The following is a 20,026-nucleotide window of genomic DNA, read 5'->3' as shown; positions in this document are numbered from 1 at the left end:
GTATATAGTAAAAACTTTAAAAAAATCATCTACACTGAATTGACAAAGGTTAGAAGTTAGATATTCGGGGTGAAACATTGTGTAGTACACCTTTACTAAGATTGTATAATTCAAAATTGATTCCTCCCTTGGTGTTATTGATTTGCATAATGTACATTAAGTACAAACAAAAAAATCATCTTTTCCGAAAATATAAGGTTTAGACCTTTGATATTTCGGTAAATGATATCATCTATATGTCCTCTTACAAAGTTTTTCTTTGTGTCAAAATTGGGCCGACCCCGGGGTCATAGTGTTCAAAGTACGAAAAAATACTCTAGGGACTACTATTTCAGCCCAAATACCCTGGAAATTGGTAAGAAAGGTTGTTTTGAAGATTTCTAGGGCAGGTTCGAATATTGGTCATCTGGATTCGAAAACTAGGTCACACAGCAATAATATGGAAAACCTTGTTAACACTTTAGAGGATACTGTTTTGGTCCAAATATCATTAAAATTCTTTAGAAATGTTGTTAAGATGATTTCTAGCTCATATTCGAATATTGGTCATCTTTGGCCAAATAGTAGATCATACAGCCCAAATGTTTTAAAACCTCGTTTGGAGGGATGTTCATATGAGTGCAACTACGTGAATTTTCATAAGTGCTTAATAAGCAGTGCCAAAATCATTTTCTCCATCCTTCAACATAGATTCACCACCATGTGATAAACAAAGTTTTGGTCTTTAAATTAAGAAATAATATCGGTCTGAGCGGTGGTTATCGGCTGTTTAACACCGGTTTGGAGTTTTAATGCGTAGGAATTGACCACGAAGGCCGTAGGCCCGAGTGGTTAATTTTTTCGCATCACAACGACAAAAACTTATTGTTATTCTTTCAAGCGGAAATACCTTCCAGTGCCAATTTTTGTAAAACGCTGCTCGATTTCGCATCCTGCTGCTGGTGCTAAGATATAGAAATTATTAAACAAAAGAAATAATAAGAAAAAAAGTTATTTTATCAAGTTTTCAACAATAAAAACTTATGTCTTAGAATGGATTGTATTGTGTTTACATCAGTGCCAAATTTATCATTCTTGTATGTTTGAAATGACGTCAGCGTTTATGAAAGAGTTGTATACTTAGGATGACGTCATTATGATGCTTACGGATTGGCGCGCTGTTTTGTCAAAATAATTATGACAAATGAAAAAGAAAGTTTATTGTTTCCATAAAAACACGACATATTTCATTAAATATGTCTTTCGCCTGTATACCAAGAGCACAGCGGTTCTTTATATACGGCCGTCTTTGGTCTGTGAAGGTGACTTTTTCTTGTTCATTTTCGCTTTAGCTATTGTCAAAGCTATACGGAACTGATTGTGCATGTATTGTATCAATTGAGAGCTTACACAACTATATATGCGATACATGTACATAGTTTGTGCAAAACATTGCTAAAAATAAGATATTGGCCTAGTTGCATTCATATTTGATCACCCCTTGTAACACTTAAGAGGCTACTGTTTTGGCCAAAATATCCTGGAAATTGGTCAGAAAGGTTGTTTGCATCATTTCTAGCTCAAGTTCAAATATAGTTCATCTATGGTCCGGTTACACAGCCAAAATATTGAAGAACATTGCTATCACTGTAGAGGATATTGTAAAGGTCCTTACACAAATTATGGAAAACTATTTTTTACACTTCAAAGGTTAATTGTCATCCCAAATATCCGAAAATTGGATCAGTTTGAACATGTGTCATCCATGGTCAAATATCAGTTCACTCAGACCAAAAGAAAGAGAAAAACTTTGTTATCACTCTATTGCATGCGAGCAGTTCCGTACAGAAACAGTATCCATATATTTTCATTTAAACACTTGAATTTTACTTGCATTCTTTAAAAATCAATCAGATGTATGTACGAGACAAAATGTAAAAGTATGTATAGAAGTATTTATTTTTAATCACTTTCACCTTTGCGTTGTCAAAACGTGACCTTGTTAACATTGGGGGATTCCGTCCTTGTACCTTAACAAATCATTCCTGCGCACAGGTCATTTTCTTTTGAGATTAAGTGCTATTGTACATTATTCCGGATGTTTTGTAAATCATTTAAATTTGCATAATTATTCTTATCGTGTACTAGAGATAAGAATATTAAATGTATTTTCTTTGGAACATACAAAACTGTTCTGCTTTAGCTCAACTATTCAAAGAACATGGAGAGCTATTGCAGTCACCACGGCATCCACGTCCGCGTCGGCGTCTGCGTTGGTTAAAGTTTTTTGTAAAGTCAAATATCTCAATTATTGCTAGAGATATTCAATTGAAACTTACAATTCTTATATTTATAGTAACAATGTACATCAGATTGACAAGTTGGATAACTCTGTCTAGAATATTTACAGAATTATGCCTCTTTTTAACTTAGAAATTTTGGTAAAGTTTTTTGTAAAGTCAAATATCTCAATTATTGCTTGAGATACTTTTTAATACAGTAGTAGCAATGTACATCAGTTTGCAAAGTTGCATAACTCTGCCTGCAATATTTGCAGAATTATGCCCCTTTGAAATTTTGGTTAAAGGTAAAAGGTCTTAAGAACTATTAAAGATATTTACTTGAAACTTTACACATGTACTAACGGTCATAGTTGAAGGTCACATTTCAAGATCCATTACTCTGTCATGTATTTTGACTGAATTATGCTCCCTTTTGTACTAAAAAATCTCCTTTTCTTGGTTAAGTTTTACATGCAAGTTTTGCATATCTCTGAAACTATTAAAGTGACATTATGCCCATCTAAAGGTATATAGTGAGTGAACAGGTTAGAGTAAAAAATAAATTTTCATTTTGCCACAATTCATTTTAATTTTAATTTAATAATTTACGTCACATAAACAATAAATAACCCTCAGATCCAAATATCATTAAGAATTTACATGTTACATTCAGTGTTTAAAAAAAGTGGGGCAGTCCATTTATATTTTAGTCAAATTTTAAATTTTATCCAAAACATTTTCCAATATAAACTGTTGGTCAAACATCTTTTGAAATATAAAGTCAATTCAGCTCAATTTTACAATGAAAATTTGAGCATAATGTCACTTTAAAGATACAAACTTGAAACTTCATACGTATATTTGTCGTCATAAATAATGATCAATGAACAACACTCACATCCGTGTCATGTATTTAGGCTGATTTATCTGCCCCTTTTTTACTTAGACTCTTGGTTAATGTTTACATGTAAGTTTTACATATCTCAATAATTATCAGAGATTTTAATTTGAAACTTCACAATGCATGTAGGGTCATAATTGTATGTCTCTGACTAAGTTCCATAATTCTATCTTGCATTTAGGCTGATTTATTTCCCCTTTTCTACTTAGTCCCTTGGTTAATGTTTACATGCAAGTTTTACATATCTCAATAACTATCAAAGATATTTATTTAAAACTTCACATATGCATCTAGGGTCATAATTGTAGGCCACTGACCAAGATCCATAATTCTATCTTGTATTTGGGCTGATTTTTCTCCCCTTTTGAACTTTATATTCAGATCAACATGAAGGTGCAATAATTATTGCAGAACAATCATTATCATTGCCAAAGGTATTTTTCTCTCAATACCTTTCCTTTTCTAATATAACTGTGCCCATTCAAACTCCAACACGTCCATTACAAAACTGCTTACTTGTTCCTTGATTTTAAAAAGGAATTTGTTGCATATATTTTTATAAACAAAAATAAGGGTTCCTAATAATTTAATCTTTTTACACATTTTTGTTCACAGGTAGAGGTCTTTTTTATAATTAATGGTACTCTTTTGTACAGAAGTACATTTGCTATCGTAATTATTCACATCTTTATGAAGACACATTTACACATTGCGATTTGACCGAAAGTGTACTTTGTTCAAAAGTGTTTTTGCTTTGTTCAAATGTTAAATTTGCTTTTATGATATTCAGATTCTTATCGGTAACTTAAGCTTATGACGGCATCTTCCATTTTGTATAAATACTAATAAAAAGTACTAGTTATTTCATATTTAACTGCATCTTTTTGAATAAATATTTTAATTTACGCTTGCAGTACTTCAAACTTCTTTTCAAAAGTAATGTTCATAATAATATTCTGATAAATATAAAATGCATTTCCACTAAACCAGCCGGGCTAGCGCACAGGTAGAGTGCTAGTCTGTCAAAAGGTAGACCTGTATTCACTTCCTGTCCTTTCCATTAGTCCAATGCCATTATTTTGGTAACTGTTCTAATTGTCGATTATGCTGTCATCGGACAGCTCTGATTTGATTATTTCCAAATTCATGCCCTTTTTTATACTCAATGAAACTCATGGTTAACTTTTTGCTTGTAAGCTGGTATCTCTCTAACTACTGAAGGGAATGGAATGAAACATACATTAACACACATAGTTATTTTCTGACAAGGAAGAGCAGGGGTAGTTTTATAGAATACACCACATACATAATTTTGTAAACATTTAGATATTATTAGAAATCGATTATTAATACTTAGATATTTCAACACACAAATGAATGTAAACCTTCTCCGTTGTTGTTTAAAACTTGTTTGAAATTTGAATGTACACTGTCTTGCCATATATATATTGTATTGTGTATACTCACGGGCCATGTGGCCTATGGAATTTGAATAATAAACTTATCAAACTTATCATTTTCACTGCGATTTTTAACATGATTGGCACAGGTCCCATAACTCTGATTTACTTATTCACATATTTATGCCCCTTTTTATACTCAATGAAACATCCTTGTGACAACTCTATCGAATAGTCGAGCATTGCTGTCCACCGACAGTCATTGTTTATCATTATAATTGTAACAAAAATACAAACAGTATATAAAACTAATAACAAAAGATTAATATAGTAATATTACATGCATGTTTTTCATGTCAAATTAAACAAAAAATGGTTTATATTATTACCTTGGACTTAAGATACAGTAGTTTTATTTGTCAAGTCCAAGATAAATACTGAACGAAGAACACACGCTGGAATGAAAAATTTGGGATGAATTTCAAAAAGACCAAATCTAGGATATTTTTTTTTCTGTAATTCGCGTTAACAAAAATAATGGTACATTAAAAATCATGAAAAAATTTGCATGGCATGTTGATGTGGTGAAAATTATTTATCAATGGAAGACTTTTACCCGAATTTGAGACAGGTATGAGGAAATTCACTAATATCATGTTCATGCGAGTCAAAGATATAAAAGCTACATGTACTTGACATTGATGATAGATAAAGAGCTTTGTTAATTGATTAAATGGGAGATCAATCTACTATTTTGTTGAATTGCTTCAAAATCCTCGTCATACAAATAAACCCAGAACACCTCATGTAAAAACTGCAGACGAAAGTTTATGTTGTTAAAATGTCACAGTATTCGGCAAATCAACATTCCACTCAAACCACCATAAAACCGATTGCCTTCAAACAAAATAGAATCAAACATTAATTTACCGGAAAGAACTTACGGATAAGACAATTTCAAACAAATAATACTATGATATAACAATTCGTAGAAAATTGCTTACTTAATTTTTTTTTCGATAAAGTTATAAAGTTGAATATGTTTGCATTTCATTTCACAGTTCGTTATTTATTACCATAGCGCGACACGAATGACCGTTTCGGTCAAAACTAATTGGCGTCCGCGCCGAAGCGCGACGCCCCTTATGGAATGAAATCAGATTTTGTGAAAGGGCGGCAGCAACTTCTCGGGCCATTTCGTCGGTCATAATAGCCGATCATTCCGATTGATTTGAGGGTATTTGATTATCAAAAATGAAATGTCGCGAACCATGAATAGCGCGAACTGGAGAATTTCGCAATGCGAAATTATCTTATCCGTCAATTTATCGCGCTCTTCGGGTTTTTTATTAATCATTTTGTAGTCCACACAGTGGGTTTTTGTGTATTGCTGTACCTATAAATAGGATGATGACCTTAACATTGTGAAAGTCCGAAAATCTATTTATAGAAGTAGTTTTAGTTTAACGAAACGGTCATTCGTGTCGAGCTGTGGTTATAGATAACGAACTGGAGAATTTTACAGGAAATGAAATATGAAAAATGAAACATATTCAAACCACTAATTGCACTTTGGGTATTATAGACCTGTATATTTTGGATATTATCGTTGATATTGATAGAATTTCAAGTGCCTGTGGAAAAAAAATAATATTCTAATCTCCAGCATGCCTACCAAAGTTCATGATGAACAATGTCTTTCGTCCGCCAATTCATAAATATTATACAATTCTGGTAAAAACCAATTAACCATTGAAAAGTTTATAAGAATATCTAGTCATCAGATGTCTACTACTTCATCTTCACTTGCTGCATTTCTTGCATGGACGCCCTTTGATGCTTTGCATCAATGCTTTTATTGTACTACTTCTATAAAAAGATTTCGGACATTTACAATGTTAAGCTAGGTCATCTATTTATAATCTACTGTGTACTACGGAATAATTAGTAATTTCCTGTATAATACAAATGTAAGAAAAAAATTACCGAATTTAAGTTTATTTTTTGTTTTGTCTTTTATACTGCCTTGGCGTGAAATATTTTTAGTTTTGTCTTTTATACTGCCTTGGCGTTAAAATTGTTCCCGTTCTCATTCATTTATATCACATGCTGCGAATCAGCGAAGGGGAAACCAATATAGAACCACACACAATAGAAATCGCAAGCAATTCTTGTCTCCGTATTTTTTCAGCTATAAATCGAAGGGATTATATGATAAAAGTCGGGTCCATGGAAAAAAATTTAGTATACACAAGTAGCTTACACTATATAATTATAGTGGGTAATATTTTATGTACGGGAACTACTTCTCTTCGTAATAAATAATGGATAATTTCGGTACCCCATATCAGGCCTCATAACTAAGGGTTATTCTATGTTTAGAAAATAATGGAATTTCCATAATTTGTGTGACGAGCCGAAAATTTATGTGTAACAATCATTTTTTGTGAGTGAGCATACTGCAAAATAATGTTTAAGTAACTACGATATATGTACGGGAACTGCTCGCATGCCAGTAGAGGTAACATTTTTAGCCCAACCTCCTGGACATTGGTCAGAAAGGTTGTTTGAATGATTTCCAGTTCAGCTTATAATAAGAGTCATCTGAGGTCAAAAATGGTCACTGTACATAAAAAGGCATATATGAAAAAATCTTGTTAACATTTGCACTTTTTTAGGTGCATATATGAATGTTTTGATATCAGATTAAGTCTGCCTTCCATTCATTGCTAACAATATTAGTTCAGAGTCACAATAACCAGGTGAGCAATATAGGGCCATCATTCCCCCCTTGTTATATTCAGGTGAGTGATTTCAGTGCAATCGTGGCCTTCTTGTTAATTTAATTTTATTTCCGCAGTGATGATTCTGATGACGACAATCTCCACTCAGAGGAAGCCAAACTGCACAAAGCTGACGATGATGCGACGGAGTCTGGAAGGGAAGTTGATGGTATAAACCTCCGTCGAGGAGGGGAAGTTGATGGTATAAACCTCCGTCGTGGAGGGGAAGTTGATGGTATAAACCTCCGTCGTGGAGGGCAAGTTGACGGTAGAAACCTCCGTCGTGGAGGGGAAGTTGATGGTAGAATATAACGTCATGGAGGGTAACTGGTGGTAGAAAGTTCGGTCGTTGAGGGGAAGTTGCTGGTAAAAAATTTAAGGAGCATCTTAAATCGGTAAATAGAGCGCCAAAAAGTTTATACTGCACAAAAAAGTCACCGCGTAATGTCCTTTTTGATATTTAAAGATCCCGTAACACAATGTTTTACTGTTTTATTTCATAAATATGATGTTCAAAGTAAGATGTGTCAATATTGTAAGTTCCAATAAGCATTATTTGTAAAGATATTACCGAATTTACCATTTCATGTAAATAAAGGGAGGTAATTAAAAATTCATTTTCTATAAATTCAAAGTTAAATTTTCCATTAAGAAATGAATGCATATAAGTTATTGATTACTTATTGATTACTTATAATGTACACAAATATTTGCAGTACATATTTTACATATTATTCGATGTTTGAAACCTATTTTAATAATATACATATATTATTTCCTGTAAAAGTGGTATACACACAGGTACCATATCAATTACAAAACATACAGGATCTTTAAATGTTTTTCACAAAAATAACAAAAGAAAAAAGAAAATGAGAAAGAGACTGAAAGAGTAAATTGTGCAGTAAATAGTTAACAAGTGAAAATAATATTGAAATGAAAATGAAAAAAAGTATTAAGTATTATAATGTATAAAAAATATTATCACGAAACTTTTATTTTCAAATAATTTATTGACAGTATAGATTTTGTCCTATTTTGTTAAAGGGACTCCACTGAGGTTTAAAAGGCTTAAAAACATAACATTTAAATTTCTTACATAAATGAGATAGGGCACTTTAAACAGAAATATATGCAAAGATAGTTAAGAAATATACTTTGAAATAAATTGAAAATCGTATTTTTATGCTTTTCTAAGCCCGATTTGAGTGAAAAGCGTTTAAACACTTTTCATTTTGGGTTATCTTCTTTACAATGTGAATAATTATTCTGGAAAAACGAAGTGCGCGAATAAGATAAGTTGTCTAAACCTACATCAAATGTTACATTTATCAGGAAAAAGTATGTTCAGTCCCATCATGTCAAAATACCTCAATGGAAACCCTTTAAGAAAGGTACAAACATAGGGTAACCATAATCATTAATCATCATCATTGTTAATCGATTACTTTTTTTATAAGTCGTGCATTAATCATTGATCACTGATGCTTTTTTGATTACTTTAATCATAATCTAACTGATTACTGTCACAAAAAAGTCTGTCATTTTATGATTACTTTTATATTACTTTGACCAAAACTGGTCATTCTCTAATGATGACACATTTATTACCCTGTATTATTGACATTTTCACACCAAGTAGATGCCCCCTACTTGTGTAAAAGGTATTGCCATAGGGGTAATAGATATTTTATTATAGAAATATTTAGGGACTGTCTTCTGAAAGGAGCTGTAGTAATATATTGTCCAACAAGATTGACTTGGCACTCTTGCACTTGATCCTATAGTTTGCAAAGTCTGTAAATGTTACGATCTACTTGTAAATCGATGTGAATGTATATAAGCAGATGTTAAATGGTCTAAATCAATGACCTCTCTTAAGTAGCGCAGTCGGTAAACCAGTCACCTCAAGAATATATTCATAAACTCGTAGGTTCAACCACTTTCATTTCATTTTAGTTTAATATTAAAGTTGCCATTCTTAAAACTCGTGCAAACCGTTTTTGTGTATACTATCTGTGTAGTATTTTTAATTACTGCAAATATAGAGTGTATGCGCTAAAAGATATACATGTACATGTATATACAAATGCATAATGTCACAAAGAAAATTGTTGAAAAATATACGTTCTAGAAAAAAAAACATGAGGTTGTCTGTACATCTGAGAAGTTACGGAAACAACCCTGTTAATACAATTTTAGGAAACATATTCCTCAACAGGATAGTATAGGCAGAACGACTGACTCTGCTAGTGGTTCATTGATTTGTATTATTAACGCTCTGTACTTCATGTAATGACATAACATATATAATTGTATAAAACTGAATTTGTATGCTATATTCTTTCTAAAATATATTGAATATTGTGTAATATACTGACTTTGTGTGTGTCAAGTCGGTAAGTTTAAATATATGTATATTTTTTATTTTTACAAACAAAATAATTAATTAGGAAAAGTAGGAAATTCCTGTCATAAAACGGTCTCTGGCAGTAACTAGAGAATACCAAAATTAAATATAGCATATCATTAGTGAAAAGTCCTTATTCTTTTTAGAATTATTCAAAACTATAAATATATAATAGATCTTAAGTTGATTCACTTGAAGTGTGTTTTCTGCGTTGCAGAATATATCGAAATATCCTCCTTAACTTATGAAACAGAAAACAAACCAAAATTCAGTTGATTGAAATTGGTTACATGAAGATTGCTATATCAAATAGGGAACACGGAGATGATGCAAAAATTAAGTTGTTTCAAATATGAATACAAATTTTATTTTAGGACATAATTGGTTAACAAAAATTGGTGTTACATTATTTTTGATTAAGCTGCTTGCGAGTTAATAATACATATATACAACTCTAAGAAAATAATCACATCACATCAATTGTAAGATTAAAACAAGATGTTATACTTAAACCCCAGACAGTAAATGTATGTAATGCTAAGTTTAAACAAAACAGATTTGGAAAAAAGATAAACTATGTGATATAATTTCATTATTTACAAGAACCAACACCGAGCGGGGGCAACTGTTCTGCCGTGAAAATATATATATTATTATGGAAACACAGATACTATGAATTTATTTTTAATAATTGAAATATTATTCAGTTTAAATTGTTGTAATAAAACATTAAAAAGGTATTCTTAAGGATTTTCATCAGGCACTGTCATTGAATGAATCTTTTTTTTTATCTGCCCACACCCCCACCCAGCCACTCCCCCGAGGATATACCATGTGATATGGACACATTATGTACAAATTATACAGAAACCTAGAAATACAGAGCGTGTTTAAATACAATGAATTATATCTCCAATATTATATTTTGATTGGGATGATTTTAGAATGCTTAATGAATTAACTGACAAATCGAAATTGTGTCAAGTCAAACAAATCGTCAAGATTATCTTACTTTCAAGGTAAAATTTAGGAAGAAATTTGGAATAAGTCTATTTTATTCATTTCCATATTCATCTTAAAAATCTGCTTATTCCATTACAAGTAATCAGTTGCTCAACATGTTCTAGTTGACATCTCTTTTCCATAGAATATTATTTTCTCTAACATGTTTATAATATTTTATGGTAAATTGTGTTATATTATGTTTTATGTGATACATAATTTTATGTTACATATTTATATTTGATAAAAATAACATTGTTAAGAGACTTCACTTGATAATACCGCTGGCCTTGTGGTTTTGGATCGGGAGGTCGAAGGTTCGAGCCCAACGGGGAGCGTTAATAGAAGGATGAATGTTTCTCGTGGGACTCGTTCCGAAATGGCCGCTTCGTGAGCTTCGTGAGCGGCGAGGTAGTTAAAATGAATGGTTACCGAGTTCTATCCGCCTGGTGCCTGGTGTAGTGGTAGGAGTAATGGAGGTACATGGTATGCAAGCATAAGGTGTTTTATAAGTCAGAAATGGCTGGCCCTTTCAGTAAAGGTGACACAATAATAAACAACACATTTTACCTTTTATGTGAGTAGTTACTGTTTTAGACATTTGCTACTTTCATTTTTTTCTTACTATGTTTTTTGCTAACTGTATAGGGGTAAAGTGTTTTAGAAGGAAAGGTAGTGTTCTAACATGAAAATATAGATGTTATAATGGAAATACAATGTATAGATATTATAAATATATTTTTCATTATTGAAATATAATTCAGTTTAAATAGTTGTAAGAAAACATTAAAAAGGTATTCTTAAAATTGTTTATCAGATAGTGTTATTGAATGAATTATTGTTTTTTTATCTGCCCGAGGATATATTATGAGATGTGGACACATTATGTACAAATTATAAGACAAATAAATGTCAACAAAATATTTGAAACAATAAAGTTGTAACTTAAATTAGTTTATTTTTCACACAAATGGTCAATTGTGAACAGATTGTTATATACATGTTAAATGATTTTATGTATTTTGAGAATTTTTCATTGGTTAACACTTTAGATGTCTTATGACACACACAACCGCTTTAAGCTTGTCGTTTCCTAATGTTGGCAAAGTAGCATTATTAAAGTAAACTCAAGAAGCTTATGACAATTGTATATATCTTTTAGGTAAGAAATATATTGTACTATTTTAACAAGTTTTTATGTACTTATTTTACTGTTTACTGTTTATGTATTGCATAATTTAATCATAAATAGTAAAGAATTATTTCTATGTTAAAGGTAACAAAGAATGACATTTGTATGTTTCTATAGAGAGAAAATTGTTAAGTTACTTATGTTTTCGATTAACTTTATGCATAAAATGTTCAAATAATTGAATACAGTTTTAAATACATTGACATGGAATTGTTTATACATGTTTTTATAATATTTTATATGTATATTAAAATTATCAAAATAAATTCAGAAAGCTTGAGACGATTTTTATATCTTTACATTTTGAAAGTCAGTGACTCTATGTCAGTTACAGCTTATAACCGGAGAGAATTACCCAAACTTGAACATTGAAGAACAACTACACGAAAAAAACACGCTAAGTACTACACAATTTGCGGCACAACACAAGGCTCTACTTCTTTTACTTTTTCTGAAAGCAAACAAATAAATAGTTTCAATAAATCTTGAAAAAGTTAAATTAAAAAAAAATGAGGTTTACCTTTTTTATTTAAAAAGGTCTGTCTAGTCACACTTGTTATTTTGTCCAAGTTTGCATCACTTTCATAATTAAATGACAAACTTAAGGAAAAATGAACAAAATTCTGATCTTGACGGTCAATGTCATTTAAAGATTTTAGTTAGTTTAAACATATTATTGCATTAAATACATGTTAACAAACATATAATACAAATAATGAGTATATATCAAAATGCAAATGGGTTGGGCAAAAAGTTCTTACAACATTAGATTAAGCCCTTTTCCACATTTAAAGGTAAAGATCATATCTAAATTATTAAACATGTCTGTTTGTTCATAATTGTAGTTTTGTCTACCTATGAATCAAATCAGTGCATCATAACAAAATTATGACAACTTAATCAAAATGCATTTGACCTTCACGGCCAAGTCATTTGAAGCTCAATGTCAAGGTTAGTTTAACCTTTTAAAAGGGGTTGTTTGAAGGTAAACCTTAAATTAATTATAAAATTACAGCGAATTATGGCAATTATCGGTAAAAAATTCAATAATTTGACCTTCAAGGTTATAAATAAAGTCAAGGTAAATTTAAGTTTAATATACGTGAAGGTCCTGACCTAAAATGTGTTTGACTAAATATTAGGTTAATCCATTCATAAATAACAAAGTTATGGCCAGTTACAGTAAGAACAAGATAATTACATTAATTTGACCTTAATAGTCAGGGTCAATTTAAGGTAAAGGTCACATCTAAATTATTCAATATCTTTGTTTGAAAGCAAGACTTGTTTTGTTCAAGTATAAATCAAATCCGAACATAAGTAACGAAATTATGACAATTAAACCAAAATTCAATCATTTGACCTTGACTGTCAAGTTCATTTACTGCTGAAGGTCAAGGCCAATTCAACCATTTAGAAGTTCCTGTCCAAAATATTGTTTTGTCCAAGTATGAAGATAATCCATTTATAAATTACTAAGTAACAGTCAATCATATCAAAAACATTGAAAAATCAATAATTTAACATTCAGTCTCAAAGACGTTAATGAGTCAAGGTCAATTTGATTTAAATACGCATACAGGACTTATCCTTAAGAATGTTATGTTCAAGTTTGAATACAGTCCATTCAATAATAATAAAGTTATAACCACTTGTAGAAAGAAAAAAGCAAAACTCGAGGGAAATTTAGACATAAGACCTTGAAGGTCAATGTCATTTATGAATGAATGAATGAATGAATGAATGAATGAATGAATGAATGAAGGAAGGAAGGAAGGAAGGAAGGAAGGAAGGAAGGAAGGAAGGAAGGAAGGAAGGAAGGAAGGACAATTTTAATTTAATCTACTTGAAGGTTTTGTCCAAAGGTTTGTTGTGGCCTATTATCAAGACATTACACAATGAACGTATAAAGTATTGATCAACGTAACAATTTTGGGGACGGCAATGGCAATTGGAACACTGACATGTTTGTAACAAAACCTCTATTTTTTCTTCGAAAAGAAGTTGCGCCAAAATGTACACTCATTTAAATTGATCGATTTCTAAAATTGTATTAAAAAAAACAGCATTTAGTCTTGTGTACAAATACAGTATCTATGATGCCTTTAATGTAAAATTACTCTTATATAATAACATTATTTATAACCGTCAACAGTGAGCAGCAGCAACAACAACAACAACAAAATGCTAAAACCATTAGACTTAAGTTCCTGCATTTCAACAAAGAAGCAAACCTATTTCCATGTATAAATTAAGTGTGTTTGATGTGTTATATAAACATTTGAAATAAAGAGAAACTAATGAAAACGACTTAGGAAAGCAGTCAGTGAAAACCACATAGGAAAGCAGTCAGTGAAAACCACTTAGGAAAGTAGTCAATGATACGACGATGTAAAAGAACAATTGAATGGAATAATTTAGGAGTATAGACCTTTTTTAAAATACGATATTTTCATAGAAACAAAAGTAGCATTTCTCCAATGCACATTCTGCATAGGGCAAAAAGCAAATAACGAAAGAATAGTTTTATCAGTATTCAACAACTTCTTGAATTACTTAATGTGATCAAAATATCATAAGTTTGGAATAGTTTAATTTGATATGATGAATTTAAGTAATGTTCTTGAACATTTCTGTATGATACATTTATCAAGGGTCTTTCAATTTTGAAAGACTGAAGGAAAAAAAACGTTTGAGTACCAGCATAATTTATCATCTCTTGCATCTAATTATATTTTATATAGTGGAACAGTATAAAGTGATTTATGTTTGTACAGTTACATCTTATTTTACATCTTAGCACATTTAAGGCATTTCTGGTGTTTAAACACCTTTCGGTGTAATTCTATCTTTCGGATCATAGAAAATTTTTCACCACTAGGTGTCGCACGCAAAATTTTTATCTGAAAATTTTTTCACTCTATTTTATATTTTATTTATTGCTCGTCAACAGTTATTCTCAATAAATATTTATTTGAGAAAGCTTATTTAATCTACCACGTAGACGCAAATAGCTTCTGGTTAAAAAGCAGTTAGTTTTCTCGGCGACAGCTTCAACGACGAACGTGAGTTGACCTACTTAGGACAGCGTGGATAGCGTGGGTTTGTTACATAATTTGTATCGTTCCTTTTCATTAATCTCTTTGTTTGAGAATAGTTATGAATTTTTTGTTACTGGGCCACTCTTTTACAAAGCGCCTCCAGCGATGGTGTGGTACGAAACGTTTGTTGAATTTAAATTTAGATTCGGACCGGGTGCAAGTTTATTGGCATGGAGTGGGCGGAGCTTATGTCGCGTCAAAGTCTAAAGCGAAATCAATTTGGTGCGATGTTTATTTGGTAAATGAATTGGAGATAAACTGCACAGTTGTAGATATTGGAAGTAATGATTTATGCATTCCAAATTTGCAGCCAAATCAGTTGGCGGATAGCATTATCAGTTTATGTTCAAATATATTTAGTCGTGGTAGTCAAGTTGTTGTCATCTATGAAATTTTACATAGAGCTGGTGACCATGTATATAATGCCAAGGCTGACACAACAAATCAGTTATTGAAATCATATTGTGAAGGCAAGCCTTCCCTAATATTTTGGACTCACAAACGGAACAACTTCAACAGTCGTTTTATTAGGGATTATGTTGCAAATGATGGTGTCCATGTTGACAACCAAAAGGGCATGCCTCGTTACTATGCTTCAGTTAGAGGCTCCATTTTATTGGCTGAAAAATGTTTATCACAATAAGTTTCCTGTCTTCACATGTGTATATATTTATATATGTATTTCTTTTACATGTTCTTTTCATACATTGTGTTTCAGATTATATACACTCAATTTGACAAAACAGTGAATGAGTGATAGTTGTGTGGGACATTTATTTCATGCAAAGATTTGATTTGGTATAACTAACATTAAAAGATTTGCCATAGATAAGTAAGTAGTAAGTGAGAATTCAATTTGCCTTTCATTGTTGCATTATTTATGAATTGTGTTGCCATACAATTCTCATCTATTCTGTTTAGTTTTGGACCATTATCCTAATAAGGTCCCTGTTAACAACATTTAATGCCCTGAGTTGGCATTGTTAATTTTATATACCGACACATCCATCAGTTGATACCCAGGATATTCGTTGTATGGATGACCATTTGAACGTGGTTTGCTCCTTGTTTATACATTCTGCTAGTCAGATATTTACACGTGCGTGTGTTTGTTTGGGGATGCACAATTATACCATACTATTTACACTATTTATTTAATTTTATCACCTGCGTGTGAATTTGTCCGGGTAACACTGGTTGGATACCTTTCTACAAGTACACTTTTACCGCTGGTTTAACAATTGGTTCCAGTTGGTCATATTCACTTATTGTACATGTAGATTATTCTTATACCATATCAAAGTGGGAGTATCCCAACATATTCCCACCTATAATTAATTCTTGTAAGACATTACATTTCAGAATGCCTAAAGTCGCACCAAACAAAGCCAAATCTGGCAAGAAACAGAAGAAAAAAGATAGCAGCAAGTTGGCACAACTCATCGCCACTGCCATCAGCAAGGATGAGGAAGTGCTCAAGGAAAATGTGGATTTACTGCCTACCACGGATAAAGATGACGGTACGGCCAATTATGAAATTGAATCAGACCAGGATGTCCAATCCATGTCCACTAACCATGACCAAATAGACACTCATGAGGATGGTGTTAGTTTAAGCACTATGGATTCTGGACCTGTTCCCCTTGATTTAAGTAAAAACTGGATTTAGGATCTTTTAGTCTCGTCCATCCGCCTATAGACTCAAAACTAAGGCAGCAGATATGGAATCGGGAATTTGTAGATCTGGGGGTTCTTTATTTTAGGGAAAAAAACATACAAAAAACCACCACAATCCAGGAATCTGGAAATAGAACGGTCACCTCTATTCAGGAGGGGTCCAAGAAACAAATAAACACTATACTTACTTGGTCTAGAGCGTTTCAACAATACGCCGATGTGTATTGTTGCAAGTACCCTTTGGAGAGTAGCCAACTCTTCCAATATATGTCTATTATACAAAAATTGGCCCAATCTACTGATAACTGGTTGCTGTACGACACTAAGTTTAGGCAGCTAAGGGCAACCAACCCTCAACCATGGGGGATAATCCATACTGAAACATTCCTATTTCACTCAATTGACAAGCCAGCCAATCACAGGGTCCAAAACAACAACCATTCCTTTCGGAAATACCTCCCGCCCCACATCTTTCAAAGAAAAGGTTATTGTTGGGAATTTCAAAAAAGATCATCTTGCTCAAAAAAGTCCTGTTCTGTCAGTCACAGATGTGCAAACTGTGAAGGACAGCATGCAGCCATCTCCTGCCACCTTGATTATAAGAAATTCAAACAACCCATCAAAACAGGTGACAACACAGCCAAGTAATAAGGGCTTTAAGGTATCAACCCCTATAAATGTATCCTCCCTACAACAATATCTTGATGGCTATTATCTCAAACAATCTGTAGCAAATTTTGAAGCAAAAAATTAAAAGGGCCTTTCAAGACTAAACCGTTCCATGACTTAGTTTGCTCCTCTTTAGGTGTCGTCCCTAAGAAAGACCCTAACTCCTTTCGACTCATACATGATCTATCTTACCCCTCATGGGGATCCTAAGTTAACTCATTTATTCCCAAAGATAATTCAGAGGTTTCTTTAGAACTATTTGATGATGTAGCTAAATTGGTCCTATCTTCGGGTTACAATTGTGAAATTGCTAAGGCTGATATTGAAGATGCATACAGAGTTATTCCTATGTCTCCTTTAGATTTCAGGAAATTGGGGTTTTCATTTGACAATAAATTTCATTTTGATACAGCACTACCTATGGGAGCTTCTTCCTCGGTAGCTATATTTGAAAAATTTTCATGTTCTTTACAGTGGATTTTGAAAACAAAATGCGAAGTACAAAAAGTATCACACATTATAGACGATTTCATTTTTGTGTCCTGCTGATACTGGGGAATGTTTAAACTCATTGAATAAATTCATGTCACTGGCAAAAGACTTGAATTTACCAATCAAACATGCTAAAACGGTCTTTCCTTCTACCTGTGTAGAAGTGCATGTTATTCTGATTGATACCAAGTCAATGATCGCCAAACTTCCTCAGAACAAAGTTCGAGCCCTAAGATCCTTACTTAACATGTACAGGAAACAAAAGAAAGTCACTCTAAGGGAATTGCAATCATTATTAGGTCATTTAAACTTTGCTTGTAGAGTCATTTAACCGGGTCGTTGTTTCTTACGACGTCTATATGATAAAACTATGGGCATAAACAGTAAACATCACTACATCAAATTGAATTACGATTGCAGGGCTGATATTCAATTGTAGCATGAATTCATTCATGATTACAATGGTTGCACTCTTCTTACCGGGGACAGATTTATATCAAATCAAACTATGAATCTATTCACAGATTCAGCCGGTTCTAAAGGCTTCGGAATTGTTTACTCAAATGAATGGACATTTGGCTGTTTTCCACTTCAAATCCAACAGCTCCATATCAATATCTTAGAGCTCTATCCAATAGCATTAGCAGTTGTAATGTTTGGTCATTTATGGTCAGGAACGAATGTCTTGTTTATAAGTGACAACTTGTCTGTAGTCTACTGTTTAAACAAGCAAACTTCTAAAGACAAAATAATGATGAAACTGATCAGGTTTATAGTTTTAAAGGCCCTAAAATACAACCTCTGTTTTAAATCAAAACATATTAGTTCATCTAGTAATATAATCTGTGATAAATTATCTCGATTACAGGTCAAAGAAGCCCTTCAACACGCTCCTCATCTAAACAAATGCCAAGCAGCCATTCCACTGTCAATGACTCCATGGCTATTGCTGAAATAAAAGGCAATTTGGTAGCGGCGTTCCTAGCAAGAACTACCAGACAAGCATATGACAGGTTTTGGGCAAAATTTGTTGAGTTCCTAACATCAAATAATTCGTACCATGACATGCCTTTTTCTGCCACCGTCATTTCTGACTTTGTGGCTTATTTACATATAAAGAACTATAAGCCATCTTCAATTAGCTGTCACTTATCAGCAATTACTTATTTCCACCAAGTGGCTAGGTTCCCTGACCCTTGTGATGATGTAATAGTTAAAAGAATGATCCTGGGGTGTAAAAAACTAACCCCCTTATTTGATCAACGTTTGCCTTTGTTAAAAGTCCACATAAAGAAACTCATAGTGGCCTGTGACCACATCTTTAAAGACAATATTTATGATAGATATCTGTACAAAGCTATAATACTGGTCACTTACAATGGGTTCTTTAGAATGGCTGAACTTCTTCCAAGAAAGTTAAGAAAGTGTACCAAAGTCATTCAATTCAATCATGTTCATCTGACTAAGTCCCATGTAACTTTGAAGTTACATAATTACAAGACTAAAAAAGAGGTCAAGCCAATTGATGTCACTTTACAAAGGACCAAAGTTCTTTGTCCAATTAAATCACTTCACAGGTATCTGACCATCAGGGGTGCTCGTGATGGCCCCCTCTTTATTTCATCATTAAATACCCCTATCACTATTTCAAAATTCAAAGGTGTTTTTGATCAACTACTTGACTTATGTCACCTCAGCCGTCAGTATTATCATCTCCACAGCTTTAGGATAGGGGTCATGTACACAAGCTATTTTGTCAGGAATCCCGAACAAAACCATTATGCAAATGGGCAGATGGAAAATCAAATGCCTTTAAAAGATACATCAGACTAGCTAATGTAAGAAATCCGGTTTCTTGATCAAGAATCCTATCTGCTGCCTTACCCATATTTGAATGCCTTTCTGTGTCATTGGGTGTGACACAAACATGCGTGTTTCATTTAATGTCAATTTGCTCTCCTTGTGTCATTGGGGTGTGACACAACCATATAATTCTTATTCTAATACTGTGCAATTATTTTTTTGTGTCATCGGGGTGTGATACAAACTAAAATTACAGTTTCTGTTCATGTATGTTCATGTATATATGCCTTTGTGTGTCATTGGGGTGTGACACAATCATATTAATTTTATTCTAG

The 20,026-nt window shown here is 32.5% G+C and overlaps 2 protein-coding genes across 2 annotated transcripts in view; both read left to right on the top strand.

Annotated features, from left to right (window-relative positions):
* Positions 1 to 11,694, top strand: part of LOC132744950 (uncharacterized) — a 78,946-nt gene extending 67,252 nt beyond the window's left edge. The window contains exon 16 of the mRNA XM_060733742.1: positions 7,423 to 11,694. Within this exon, the coding sequence (XP_060589725.1) occupies positions 7,423 to 7,657 (235 nt within the window). The 3' untranslated portion in view covers positions 7,658 to 11,694. The remainder of the gene's footprint in view (positions 1 to 7,422) is intronic.
* A 3,041-nt stretch (positions 11,695 to 14,735) lies between these two features.
* LOC132744955 (uncharacterized) lies at positions 14,736 to 19,768 on the top strand. The gene is made up of 2 exons (XM_060733758.1): positions 14,736 to 15,882; positions 16,413 to 19,768. The coding sequence occupies exon 2, from the start codon at positions 18,795 to 18,797 to the stop codon at positions 19,719 to 19,721; it is 927 nt and encodes a 308-aa protein (XP_060589741.1). The 5' UTR covers positions 14,736 to 15,882; positions 16,413 to 18,794; the 3' UTR covers positions 19,722 to 19,768.
* The last annotated feature ends 258 nt before the right edge of the window (positions 19,769 to 20,026 follow it).

Source organism: Ruditapes philippinarum, unplaced genomic scaffold, assembly GCF_026571515.1.
Source record: "Ruditapes philippinarum isolate M1 unplaced genomic scaffold, ASM2657151v2 ctg614_1_1_1_1, whole genome shotgun sequence".
In the NCBI taxonomy this organism is placed as follows: Eukaryota; Metazoa; Mollusca; class Bivalvia; order Venerida; family Veneridae; genus Ruditapes; species Ruditapes philippinarum.
The sequence above is the reverse complement of the archived record's forward strand: the minus strand, read 5'-3'. Positions and strand labels throughout refer to the sequence as shown.

Bases quoted from the DNA above. Each gene is read 5' to 3' on its own strand.
- LOC132744955 (XM_060733758.1), top strand. From the start codon at position 18,795: ATGCCAAGCAGCCATTCCACTGTCAATGACTCCATGGCTATTGCTGAA.